The following is a 13,852-nucleotide window of genomic DNA, read 5'->3' on the forward strand; positions in this document are numbered from 1 at the left end:
GTACACAGACTTTTTTTCAGAAATCTAGTCCCTTGTCTTTCCTAAAATTGAGCATTTATTAGAGTAGTTTAGTAAAGACTGGTTGTCATTGTCTTCATTTTCACTGATTATCATGCTCTCCTTTTCTTAGAGAGATTTTTCTCAGCCTTTAAAAGAATGTGTTTCAGGTATCGGCATATTTTAGATTATATATTGGGTTGTTACATCATTGTAAATATTTTATAAAATTCTTTAAATTATAGCCTAGAAAGATAATACGAAGGATGATTAATCTTAATATTGCTAGTTGAGGCCTCTTAAAATTTGTTTAAAAATTTTAGGATATCTCATCAACCATTAGATACATAGTTGTTGGTCTGATTTTGTAGCACTTTAAAAACTAATACAGGCCGTTAAGCAGGCAATTTTGTCAACTAAATTCTTCTTTAATAAGTTCCCATAAAAGATTCAGCTTTGACAGTCCAGCCAAGAAGATGCTTGCTTTCTTCAGTCTAGTTTTCTGAGTAACCAATTTAGGAACTGTTAGACACGTACAGACTGGTTGAATAGAGCTTCATCCTGCTGAAAGAAAGATAATTATCATAAATATTTATTGCAGCTATTTTTTAGATTCACTTGAAACATATCCTTTCTAACAATGTGCCTCAGATACCTCAGTGATTCTGTATTCTCTGAATTATGGTTTGTATTCATGGAACAAGTTTTTTTATACTTCTTTTTTTTTGTGTGAGGAAGATCCACCCTGAGCTAACATCCATGCCAATCCTCCTCTTTTTGCTGAGGAAGACTGGCCCTGAGCTAACATCCATGCCGATCTTCCTCCACTTTATGTGGGACACTGCCACAACATGGTCTGAGAAGCGGTGCATTGGTGCGCGCCTGAGATCTAAACCCTGGGCCTCCAGCAGCAGAGCGTGCGCGCTTAACCGCTACGCCACGGGGCCGGCCCCTCTTTATACTTCTTTTTCTAGTTAGAAATTGACTTTCCAAGTAATACATCCTCTCTTTCTATCCAATGGATTGTCTGTTGTTATTGATTTTACGTAGAGAGAAGAGGACCCAATATATTTTTTTCTCTAAAATAGCATTTTTTCAAATTTTACAAGATCTGAAATAAGAATTCTATATAATTATATAATGTAGTTCTACTCTTTAATCAGTTTAAGTACTATTTATAGACTCACATGCCAGATTATTAAAGATCTTCTTGATGACCTGTATGTAATTATAAGGTGGTATTACAAATGTTAGTAAAAGTGGCATGTTAATACTACCTTTTAATAAGGTAATATTAAAAGTGTTTTAAATAAATTTACCATTCTGGTATCATATGCTGAACACAGACATCCTTATCTTGAGTGACATGTTTTCTTATGTTTTTTGAGGGGATCAGTGTAGGTCTTTATGTATATTTACACACAGTGAAACTGACGCAGTGAGTTAATTTAGACTGTAGTAGAGCATAGAATAAGAAAAAGTGAGGCTGCTAATTTGTGATTCAAACTTGGTAGATCTATTTTTTCCTCAAAGTTTAAAAGATGCGTTACCTTCTTCCATGTTTTATAAAAAGAAATAGTTTCCAGCCTTTATTTTCTTGGGATTTTTTCTCTCTTTATTTTGATGGTTTCCATTCTCTCTCTTCCTATTGCGGGAGTGGAGGAAGTGTGTGTGTGTGTGTGTTTGTGTATGTATTTGCATGAACTTTTTATTTCTGTTACAGAAACAAGGCCTAAAAACCATCTGTTTCTTTTCTTTTTTTTTTTTTAATCATTTTATTTTATTTATTTTTTCCCCAAAGCCCCAGTAGATAGTTGTATGTCATAGCTGCACGTCCTTCCAGTTGCTGTATGTGGGACGTGGCCTCAGCATGGCCGGAGAAGCAGTGCGTCGGTGCGCGCCCGGGATCCGAACCCGGGCCCCTAGCAGCGGAGCGCGCGCACCTAACCACTAAGCCACGGGGCCAGCCCAGAACCATCTGTTTCTATTGATAACGTTTTAAAACGTGGTGTCTTTTCCTCATGATCTGATGTATGGTAGAAGAAAATTTACTAATATTGTATCTGTTATAATACTTCACTTATGTAACAAGGGATTTGTAACTCTTTAATTTTTAAAAAAAAAAACATGATTCCATAAATCAGTTCGGGTAACCACTTCCTGATGTATATGACATTCTTTTATACAATCCTCTATTGAACCAATTCAACAGAGCCTCTATTTTTGGCTCTCCTAGAGTGAATTTTTCTTTTTTTTTTTTTAAAGATTTTATTTATTCATTTTTCCCCCCAAAGCCCCAGTAGATAGTTGTATGTCATAGGTTCACATCCTTCTAGTTGCTGTACGTGGGACTCGGCCTCCCGTTGGACGGAGAAGTGGTGCCTTGGGGCATGCCCGGGATCCGAACCCGGGCCGCCAGCATCAGAGCGCGCTCACTTAACCGCTAAGCCACGGAGCCGGCCCTCCTAGAGTGAATTTTTCAATTGGAATGCCTGTTTCCTCTGAGTGCTTCTTCCAAAGGATTGTTTTCAGAATGCTTATCCTTCATGAAAAAGAAAGACACTTAAAGTTCATGGCGAACTTTGCCTCAAGGAGTTTTGATGGTTCATATGGTCCTTAAGAAATCCGTTTTTGTTTGATATCTGAAACTGAGATGGTCAGAAATAATTTGGTGGGCTGGCCCCGTGGCTTAGCGGTTAAGTGCTCGCGCTCCGCTGCTGGCGGCCCGGGTTCGGATCCTGGGCGCGCACCGACGCACTACTTCTCCGGCTATGCTGAGGCCGCGTCCCACATACAGCAACTAGAAGGATGTGCAGCTGTGACATACAACTATCTACTGGGGCTTTGGGGGGAAAAAAATAAATAAATAAAATCTTTAAAAAAAAAAAAAAAGAAATAATTTGGTGAATAACTTCAATTCTGTTTTGCGTTTTAAAAATAGACAGGATGCATCAAAACCCAGATTTCTCCCTAGGGGAATATATTCCAAGCATTTTTCCATATATGATTTGAATAAGGTCACAGCCTCAGAGAATTCTAAAAACCAATAAACAAAATGGATTTTAACTAACAAGTGGCCTCCTTGTAAAATGAGAGGTGATCAGCTTTGTGAGACTTAGATACTTTAAACTATTCATTGAACTCTCCATTTTGCAGCCAGAGGACAACGCAAAAAATATCCTCTAGTTTCTTTTTATATTTGCTGAGCTTTAGTGTCAAGGGCTGGAGTTCTTGATTTAGATTTCTGACTAGGACTCTTTCAGGTCCATCAAGTTCCGAGGATTAACAGTTCTTTCCATTCTAACCTTTGGTACATTTAGATTTCATTAGTCATGTTAAAGCATTTCAGTAGCCATTTGAATTGTCTGCTTTATCCCAGATGAGATGAGAAAAGTATTTTAAATAAACTTACCATTTTAGTACCATATGCTGAATACAGACATCCTTATCTTGAGTGGCATGTTTTGCTATGCTTTTTGAGAGAATGGCTGTATGTCTTCATGTATATTTACACACAGTGAAAAAGATATAACCTCTGTGTTCACTTACGCTTTAGCCTAAAGCTGAAGAGGAGCTTTCAGGTGACAAAGTACTTGAATCTGAACAGGATAAAATGAGCCAAGGGTTTCATCCTGAAAGAGACCCCTCTGACCTAAAAAAAATGAAAGCTGTGGAGGAAAATGGAGAAGAAGCTGAGCCTGTACGTAATGGTGCTGAGAGTGCTTCTGAGGGTGAAGGAATAGATGCTAATTCAGGCTCCACTGATAGTTCTGGTGAAGGGGGCACGTTCCCGTTTAAACCAGGTAAGTTTATCCCTGCCTTCCTGTGTATGTCTTTCTTTCTCCCCTTCACTCGACTGCAACTACTTAGAGAATTGTTGCCTCCTCATAGAGAAATATTGGATAGAATGAAGAGGCTCATCACGATGTAATATTTACAGAATAGATCAGCAAGCGTAAGGTAGTGACTAGCAAATCCAGAGAGTTCTGTGTTGACGGAAGTGATGTGTGATGCTGGTATTCTTCTTTTACTGGCGTTGGAAGAGCAGCTGGCAAAAGGAATTAGTCAGTGCTAGGCTGGTGGATTTCAACGAGAGAAATTTAAATTTATTCATTTTAATCAAAAGGGGATATTTTAGATATGACCATGTCCCTTGAGATAGTGTACTCATCATTTCACAAGCCTACAGAAATCACTCTGTAGAACTGAACTCCGATAAACAGTCAGAAGCAGTATGACTGAGTTATTGAGCACCTGTGGTAGGGGAAGTGTCCTGTGAAATATATGATAAACCCCAGAGGCTCTTTCATCTTTAGACACCATCAAATGCATTAAACCTTTGTCCCAATACTGTGTACATCATGGTTGACTTTGAGATTTATGGAGGTGTGTGGAACTGTGGGGAAAGGTGGTTCCTTTGATAGGAAATGAGGGATAGGTGAAAAGTTTTTCTTAGTCTGCCAAATCTGGAGTGATTTCTGCATGAGGTAGGTAGGGTTTGAATGTAAAATATTAGACCTCAAAAATAATCTAGACTAGTATTTTGCAAACTGCTGGTTTTAACCCATTTAATAGGTAGTGAAATTAATTTAATGAGTTACAACCTAGGAGAAGAGAGTAAAAAGTGTCAGTGCATTACACGAGGTAAGGGTAAGTGTTGTTTTAAGAAACTTTTAATTCATTTATATGTCTGTGTGTTCTGAGTCATGAAGTCATTATATTTCTGACTGTGAGTTGTAGTCAAAAATGTTTGAAAGCCACTTATCAATACTACCTTAATATACTGATCTTTTCACAGTAAACTGCTGCTAATGGGCTTTATGAAATTGTATGGTTATGCTATTGTAATTTTTTTTTTAACCTTAGGACTCAGTATACTGAAATTACTTCTAAAGATCTAAGCTTGTATCATATCACCAAACACTTGTGGCTACCACTCATCCTTCTTAAGGAAATTGAGACATTATTGTCATTTTTAGGATTGTGTAAATTATATTTTTATCCTTCAGTTTGGCGAGGGAAAAGTACACAACTATAGGCCCCAACTATACTGACCAAGTAACTGCCTTTTGCCCCTGTAATATACACTAGCAGTAATTAGAAAAAAGGCAATTTAAAGTTTAGATCCCAATAAACTATCTACCTTTTAATAAATATAATAAAGTAATAAGGATTTGGTGAAAATTCTCACAGGTCATCTGTGAGTCTATGACCTAGACATCATGAACCACTAATATAAAGAAGGATCCAGTGTGCTATCATGAAGTGAGCTGGAGCCTGATTTTTTCTTTTTCTTTTTTTTTTTTTTGTGAGGAAGATCAGCCCTGAGCTAATATCCGTTGCCAGTACTCCTCTTTTTGTTGAGGAAGATTAGCCCTGAGTTAACGTCTGTGCCCATCTTCCTCTATTTTGTATATGGGATGCCGCCACAGCATGGCTTGGTGAGTGGTGCGTATGTCCACGCCAAAGACCTGAACCTGCAAACCTCGGGCTGCCGAAGCAGAGCATGCGAACTTAACCACTACGCCACCAGGCGGCCCCTGGAGCCTGATTTTGATGAGAGTTTTGTTAATTAAAAGAAAAAAATTGACTTGCTTTTATTATCCAATACAAATTTCAAGAAATTCTCCAACTTTATATAATGAGAGAAGTGTGAGTACTGATAACTGTTAACAATAGTAGTAGTAGCAAAGTAAGTACTATGGCAAAAAACTAATTTAAAATTCATGTTAAAATTATTAGCTAAGGATGTGTTTAGTCTCAGGATTTTTGGAGAAAGGTATGTATATTCCCAGTTTAGTTGGCTCAGCAAGCAAGTACATTATTTTCTTCAGATTAAACTATAGTCAGAGAAAAAAATTCTATATCTAGCTGCTTAGACTTTTCAGAATCTTAAATAAGTTGTTTTTGTGTTTTGTGTCCTGTTACCTTTTTTCCCCTCCAAAATGACACTTCCAAGCGAACAACCAAAGTATCCTTCTTTTCCATGAAACCAAGAGTATTACCAAATTCCTTATTTCTGAGGTATGTAAAGGCTTGGTAGTTTATTTAATGAGGATTATTGCATATCCCTGGCCAAAGGCTGCATAATCTGTATATGAAGTGGTTCCTATAGCAATTTACTTCAGATTACTTTACTATCCAAAGGTATCCAGAAAGGATAAAAGAACAAAAGACAGTTTAAAATGTTTCCGTGACATTTTCTGGCTGTAGCTCAGTGTTCCCTTTGTGTTTTTGTTTATTTATGATGAGATAAAGTAAATGTTGGAATCTGGTTTGTACTCTTACTGGATATGCATACAGTGACCCTATAGACAGTTGTCTGCCTACATCCCTCTTTCTAGAATCCTGGAAGCCTGCTGATACTGAAGGCAAAAAGCAGTATGACAGGGAGTTTTTGCTGGACTTCCAGTTCATGCCAGCCTGTATACAGAAACCAGAGGGCCTGCCTCCCATCAGTGATGTGGTTCTTGACAAGGTAAGCTGTGCACTCAGAGAAAGACTTTTTGGTGGGAACTGATTTTAATTATCAGTGCAAATATGTGAAGTATGAACAATTTTTAGGGATGTTAAACCAAATGGCATTTGAATTAAAATAGCTGATGTTTAAGAATCAGAGTTTTCCTAAACACTCTTGGATTTTGGGTTTGTTACAGATTACAGTAATCTCAAGGTTTGGCCCATATTTGATTTATGAGGTTTTAAAATTTATTAATTGCTTATTATGGCTGTTTCCTAATGATGTGATGAAAATTGTGTGTCTCTTGGGCTAATGTGGCTCAAATGATACACGGGGCTCTTTCCCCACTATTCTAAAATTTCCATATGGAATTAGCATGGCATTGAGGGCAGGTCAGAAACCTAGGAAGGTATTTCACAGATCGAACTGAAGTGGGAATCAACATAATTCAAATAATGTATGTCTCAAAATTTCGCTAATAGATACTTATAGTGATTAGTTTTCAATCCTGTGCAAATAAATAGGCACCCTTTCTCTTTACATAGGATCCTAATGGTGCATACAGAAAATTAGTACAGTCAGTGTTTATTTTGTCTGTTTATTAAAAGAAGTAAAATCAGATGTATATCAACTCAAGTAATTTCATGCAAATCACTGATGAACCAGTGCTGGTGACTAAGCTTGAAGTACTTTTGTTTTGAAGAGGAACCATTAATCTCTAATTAAAGTGTAGAGGGTAACTATCTTATAGAATGATATCCACCTCTTATTGACATTTCCAGCAGCTGCTTATCCAGACCTTATTTGTATTATTTTACTCTCCTATAGCAACAGGTCTTCTTATTTCTCTTGATATCTAAGTCTTCTCTCTTAGGTACTTATGTGAGGACAGTTGAATGGTGATGCTAATTTGAGGCTACTTCAGTACTTCAGAGGGCAAGTGTTATTATCCACTGAATTAGATTATCCTCTTAGAAAATATTCCTTTTTGTCTTCCTACCTTATCTGTTTCTGACTTTCTGTTTCTGGCCAATCATTAGCTGATATTTCACTGAGCTGCTTAGCTTTACTGAGTCTATAGTCACATTATATGCCTATACAAAACCACATATCTCTGATTAACAAGGCAGACAAAGTGAGATTTTAAGTGAGTCATCACACATGAAAAATATCTCCTTTTGAGACTTATTACTGTCCACTCAAAATACATACTTTACTAACCATAAGTCAACAGCATTAAAACCAAAATGAGCAATAGCAGAATTCTTACAGGCAAGTGCGCTGATGTCCTGGTGAATATCCTGGAAAAAAATCCCAAAATTTGGCCCTAGTTCATAGGATCTCAAAATAGCCTATTTTGTGCCATTCTATTGGTCCTGAGTGTCTAGTGAGCCAGTCCACTGATTGTGTCTAGCCTCCCCTTGGGAATTTTAATCCTAATCAGTCCCAGGGCACCAGAAAATCGTTGGTGACCTAAAGGCTCTAAGGCTAGCCCAGGAGAACCTACTATGGTTCAGATTGGACTTCAACTGGTTCAGGAAGCCAGTACTTACGGTTTCAGCTCACATAACTTTTCAGTTTGAGTTTTTATCTTTGTAGCACTGAATATTCTGGAACTTGTGTTAAGCTTTTCTTTGCTTCTTCATGCAGATCAACCAACCCAAATTGCCAATGCGAACTCTGGATCCTCGGATTTTGCCTCGAGGACCAGACTTTACTCCAGCATTTGCAGATTTTGGAAGGCAGACTTCTGGTGGAAGAGGTGTACCTGTAAGTGCAAGTTCCCTACAACCCAATTAGTTAGAAACTGTCGTAGACTTCATGTCATCTTGTGTAAAGTCGAGAGAGCAGCTTTTATTCATTGATTCTTCTAACCAAGAAGAATAAGTAGAAGAGGCGAAGACTATCCTTTCCATACTAATATTAAAGCAAATAAAGAATACACTTGAGTCATTTTTACTTGAAAGAAATTGGTCTGCTTTAATTTGGTCTTGATTGATTTTTTCATATTTTTTCAGTTGGAGTGACCTGCAAGTGGGTTAAAAATAGAGCCAGCCTTGAATAGGATTCCTATTTTGTTTTGAGGTGTCCTGATATACTGGAGATCTCTCATGACATTCAGCTAATGGTCATCTCTTGTCTTTGTTTCTACAGATTTGCAAAGTGCAGAGCAGGCATGGATTGCCAATTCTGGAACAGAGTAAAGCCCCAACTTGCACTCCACTGGCGATGTCACACCCGCCCCTGAAGCGCCTGCCTTTAGGGGTGCGCTGAATCCCTTTGTTAAAAAAAAGCTAGCCTGTGGTGTTATAATATTTTCTGTTTTGCTCTTCTGACTTACTGTAGGTTGTGAAGTCAAAGTATGAATAAATGACACGTACAAAAGAGTGCAGTATTGCTAAACTGCAGATTGCCTTTACACCCCTGGTGGCAGGCTCTTCAGTGGTAGAAGTGGCATCACCAATGGAGTTATGCCTGGGCTCTGCACTCTGTGGGATTAGTCAGCTCTGCCTACTCCATGCTTTGTAGATTTGCAGAAAGCATGGGGAAGATTGCCAGTGATGTAAATACCACTCTATTTCCCGAGTTGGAATGGCATAGAGAGCACTTAATCTAAAGATCTGGAGGACCTTGAAGTGTGACGTACATTTGCAGATCACCTTGTTAAGATTACTTTGTTTTTTTTTTTTTTTTTTTTAAAGATTTTATTTATTTATTTTTTTCCCCCCAAAGCCCCAGTAGATAGTTGTGTGTCACAGCTGCACATCCTTCTAGTTGCTGTATGTGGGACGCGGCCTCAGCATGGCCAGAGAAGCAGCGCGTCGGTGCGCGCCCGGGATCCGAACCCGGGTCGCCAGCGGTGGAGCGCGCTCACTTAACCACCAAGCCACGGGGCCGGCCCTAGATTACTTTGTTTTATGTTTGGTAAAATATTTTTATGTAAGGTGACACTTTTTGTTTCCGCATCCCCTTTTTTATTTCTGGAAAGGCAACTTTTGAAACCTGCTTTAAAATAAGACTACACTGTCTGAAAACAAATGTCACTTTGTAGATATTTGAATTATTTGATCGTTTGCCTGCACCCAAACACTGATTAAAAATACTTGAATGCCCACAGTGCATTGCAGGCTTTTTAAAACCTACAGAAAATCTTCTTAATCTGAAGTATTTTTTATTGAGCATCACCATCTTAAAGTCCTCTGTGGGTGTAATATTCTTTTCTCACACAGATTTAAAGTTTAACCTTTATCTATTTCCTCTAAATTCCAAATCAAAATTTTTCTAAAGTTTGAATTACCTTACCAGAAAGTCTTAGAAAGCAGCTTTCTAGAAACCATTTTATACTTCATTTTTCAGCATTATTTCCCTTTTTGGTGGTTTAAGTTTAAATTTCTGTTAGCATTTGTTTTTGTTTTAGTTTTGGTTTTGGTTTAAATCTTTGTTTTGCCAAACGTTTGAGATAACGTTGATGTCATTTTGATTATTCTCTGGGTGACAGCATATGTGGTTATCATATTGCTCAGTTTTGTTCATATGTCACTCTCAGAAGGTATGAATTGCCACATTTACTCTTCTAGTTTGTACTGTGGCTTTTCATTACTAGCTTGCTATTGTCTAATAATTAGGTATAGCAAAAAAAGGAAATATTGTGAATTAAGAATGAGCTGTATCTCTTTTAAAATGTTGAAATTAGAAAATGAATTTTGAAGGTAACTGTCACAATGTATGTTTGCCCACTAATCTGTATGTTTACATGTATCAGATAAATGGTGCATTCAAAGTAATGTGACTGGAAATGAGCCGTTATCAAGAATTTGTAGTGTGTCCAAAAAGGTCAGCTTGAATTATTTAATTCATTTTCTTTAAGTAGCTCTGTCATGTGCCACAAGCTAACTTTTAAGTGAAATTGTGATCTATCAGAGTAATACTGATAGGTTAAGCCTTAATGCAAATAATTATTCTTCCAGCCTCTTCCATAGCTCACAAACATTCTCCGCTTAATTTGCCCAGCTTTCCTTGGTATATTGGTGTAGATACAGATGGGAAATTCGTAGGACGTATATATCTGACATATAAAGAAACAATCAATAATGCTTTTTGGAAAAAAGCAGCATCTCTATAGTTTCTGGTTCCATACCTCTAATCATTTTTGCCAGCTTCCAAATTCGCTTATAAATAATTACCGCCCAAAGATATTAAGATCTACTAAGTATGCTTCGTAGTATGGCTTAAGTAGCCATGACTCCTAATATAAACTCTCCTGCAACAGAGTTGTTAGAAAATATTTTTAATACATAGCGATTGTTTTAACATGTCATATGCAGTTACATATAGTTTTCAAATGTAAAGGTCCTTTGATGACACTAAAGTGCATATCTATTGGATATATTCATCCAAGCAGTATTATCTCTCTAGTTTTTTAAAATCAAATTACTTGGCAATTGTGGTATTAATTTTAATAGTAATCTTTTGGCAGACATCACAGAACGTGCCCCAAAAGAAATGTATTGAGAAGAGGGGTTGTGGACCTAGACTGGTAACTTGCCATTCATATTCATTTCAACTAACTTTGAGATTAGCTGAGCTATTATAAAAATCCTAGGGGCAAAGAGAGGTTTCTGAGCTCATGTCATTCTTCCCTCTCTCCTTAAAGGAACACTTGGTTGTCTCTCTAAAAATTGCTAGGATGAATTTTGGTCCTATTTTCTTTGATATTCAGGTAAGCAGAAGAGTTTGAGGTCATAGTCTCTGAATGAGATAAGAGAAATGTATATTAAACTCTATAACAGAGATGGGTGTAATTTCTTATTTAATACATTTAAGAAAAGTAGATGAGAGTGGGTAAAAAATTTAAACTTGCATCACCTGAAAAAAAATTGCCACTCACTAGTTAATCAACCCCAGATATTGACATTTCATTTTCATTTTAGTTCTGACATTTGTGGACCCTAGGCACGTTAAAGTTCTTCTAGCTGTCAATCAGAATTGTCTGTCCTTCAAGCAAGGAGACCAGGCTTCATTTCCTTTTTTTTTTTTTTTTTTGGCTGAGGAAGACTGGCCCTGGGCTAACATCCGTGCCCATCTTCCTCCACTTTATATGGGATGCTGCCACAGCATGGCTCGCCAAGTGGTGCGTCGGTGCACGCCTGTTCATTTCTTTTTATATACTCCATAACTCTTAGCACAAGATCCTAGATTTTGTTTGTGTTTAGTAAGTCATTCATTATATGTGGTGCAACTTTTGAAGGATACTATAAATTTGACAATTTGTATTAAGTTTTTCACACACAGAAAAAGGACATGAAATATTTAAAGTTAATCACACCAATATACGTATCACTTTTTAAAAAGTTCCCTTTGTTCTTTGGAATTGATGATGATACCTTACCTAGTTTTAAGGTCCTTTTATATGGCTTATATCTCATGGTCCTCATAGCAACTTTTGTAGGTAGAACAATCATTTGACGGATGAGAAAGCTTAAGTTCAACAAAGTTAAGAGAATTGCTCACAGTAGCTTTGCTCATAAGTAGCAGAACGGGGCACAGTTGTTTTTGTCTTCTAATCTGCCTTTTTTCTCCACTGCACCACAGTACTTCTAGGCATTGATGTTCCTGACAGTGAATTCATTCCCATAGTATAAACAGAAGAATGCTAGAGATTAATTAATTAAGCATGTTAAGCATTTATAAGTATAGTAAATCTGTTGGGGACTCAATATACTTGGATAAACATTTGTGAACAGTATCTGTCTTAGTTATATCCAGAGATACAAATATAATTTTTAAATTTGTCTTGGGAGCTTGCACATGGGTTATAATTTTAAATTTTTTATCCTGGACTAACATCAGTTATCTTTTCAAAACTTTTTTTCCTTTGAAATCTTGTTATCTGTGTAGTAATATTTCTCACATTTCTATGCTGCTTGTTTGAAATTCACACACATTTGTCTCGGCAGGTAAAGAGATGTGGCATAAATCATATTTACTTTCTAAATTCAAATCACAAGGCATGGACATTGGTGTTTGCAGTATTTTTTGGAAATGGATATTTTCTGACTTTACTCAAACATGGTTAAATTAAAATTATATTCTTAGGGGCCTGCCCTGTGGCATAACGGTTAAGTGCGCACGTTCTGCTGCTGGCGGCCCGGGTTCGGATCCCAGGCGCGTGCAGATGTACCGCTTGTCAGGCCATGCTGTGGCGGCGTCCCATATAAAGTAGAGGAAGATGGGCGTGGATGTTAGCCCAGGACCAGTATTCCTCAGCAAAAAGAGGAGGATTGGCATGGATATTAGCTCAGAGCTGATTTTCCTCATACACACACACACAAAAATAAAAAAAATAAATAAATAAAATAAAATTATATTCTTAAATTCTGCGTACTGTGGCTCTTACGTGATTTTGACATAATTACTTTTCATTACACCATCAACCTTAGTTCTTTTGTTTATTTATTTTTTAAGTGTGGTAACATCTGTTTATAACATTGTATAAATTTCAGGTGTACATCATTATACGTCTGTTTCTGCATAGATTACATCATGTTCTCACAACTTTAGTTCTTGACAGATTTTTATGTGCAAATGCATGGAGTAGGTTAAATGTCTTGTGATATAATTACTTATTTGAACTTTATCCAGGCATAGAAAAAGATATTAACCCACATGAATCAGCACTAGAATATAACCTGAATTATAAAAACCAGACAATACTTGGTTTACTGCATTTTCATAACAGAATTATTTTGTCTGGGCTACCATATCAAAGTTTCAGTTATAAATATAATAGTACTGTCTGGTTTAGCGTCTGTTCCCTGTTGGTACTTTTCCAGTCTGATTGATGATCTTCTTTAGTTCTTTCGGTTATACCATGCCTGGTACCTCTGGGTTTATCTGACCTCAGTTTTTGTTGTTGTTGTTTTGGTGAGGAAGATTAGCCTTGAGCTAACATCCATTGCCAGTCTTCCTCTTTTTTTTTTTTTCTGCTTGAGGAATATTAGCCCTGAGCTAACATCTGTGCCGATCTTCCTCCATGTTTTTGTATGTGGGATTCCTCCTCAGCATGGCTGATGAGTGGAGTAGGTCTGCGCCTGGGATCCAAACCCTCAAACCCGTGATGTGGAAGCAGAGTGTGTGGAACTTGAACCACTTGGCCATGAGGCCGGCCCTCTGACCTCAGTTTTTTTAATGTTTACCAAATAATCTGAGATCATATCATCAGTACTGAGTCCTTAGCTGGATGTATTTGACAAGATTGGTATTTATTGCCTAGAAATTCTAACTTTTGATTCTGATATATCCTTGATACTGCTGTTTCTAATTAGAGCAGATAGTGAAGTGTGAGGGAACAGTTCGGATGATGAGTGATGTGTAAAGGCTTTTAAGCTTATCAGC

The 13,852-nt window shown here is 37.2% G+C and overlaps 1 protein-coding gene across 16 annotated transcripts in view; it reads left to right on the forward strand.

Annotated features, from left to right (window-relative positions):
• The window catches only part of EIF4G3 (eukaryotic translation initiation factor 4 gamma 3), a 351,740-nt gene that overhangs the window by 257,712 nt on the left and 80,176 nt on the right, over window positions 1-13,852 (forward strand). For 13 of the 16 annotated variants that reach the window (XM_087446641.1, XM_087446642.1, XM_087446643.1 and 10 more), the window contains 4 exons: window positions 3,554-3,800; window positions 6,342-6,475; window positions 8,108-8,227; window positions 8,612-8,722. In XM_087446641.1, the coding sequence (XP_087302767.1) occupies window positions 3,554-3,800; window positions 6,342-6,475; window positions 8,108-8,227; window positions 8,612-8,722 (612 nt within the window). The remainder of the gene's footprint in view (window positions 1-3,553; window positions 3,801-6,341; window positions 6,476-8,107; window positions 8,228-8,611; window positions 8,723-13,852) is intronic. The other 3 variants (XM_087446644.1, XM_087446645.1, XM_087446648.1) reach the window with 1 other exon arrangement.

This window comes from Ceratotherium simum, chromosome 22 (genome assembly GCF_057802395.1).
Source record: "Ceratotherium simum simum isolate JZ-2026a chromosome 22, ASM5780239v1, whole genome shotgun sequence".
NCBI classification, from domain to species: Eukaryota; Metazoa; Chordata; class Mammalia; order Perissodactyla; family Rhinocerotidae; genus Ceratotherium; species Ceratotherium simum.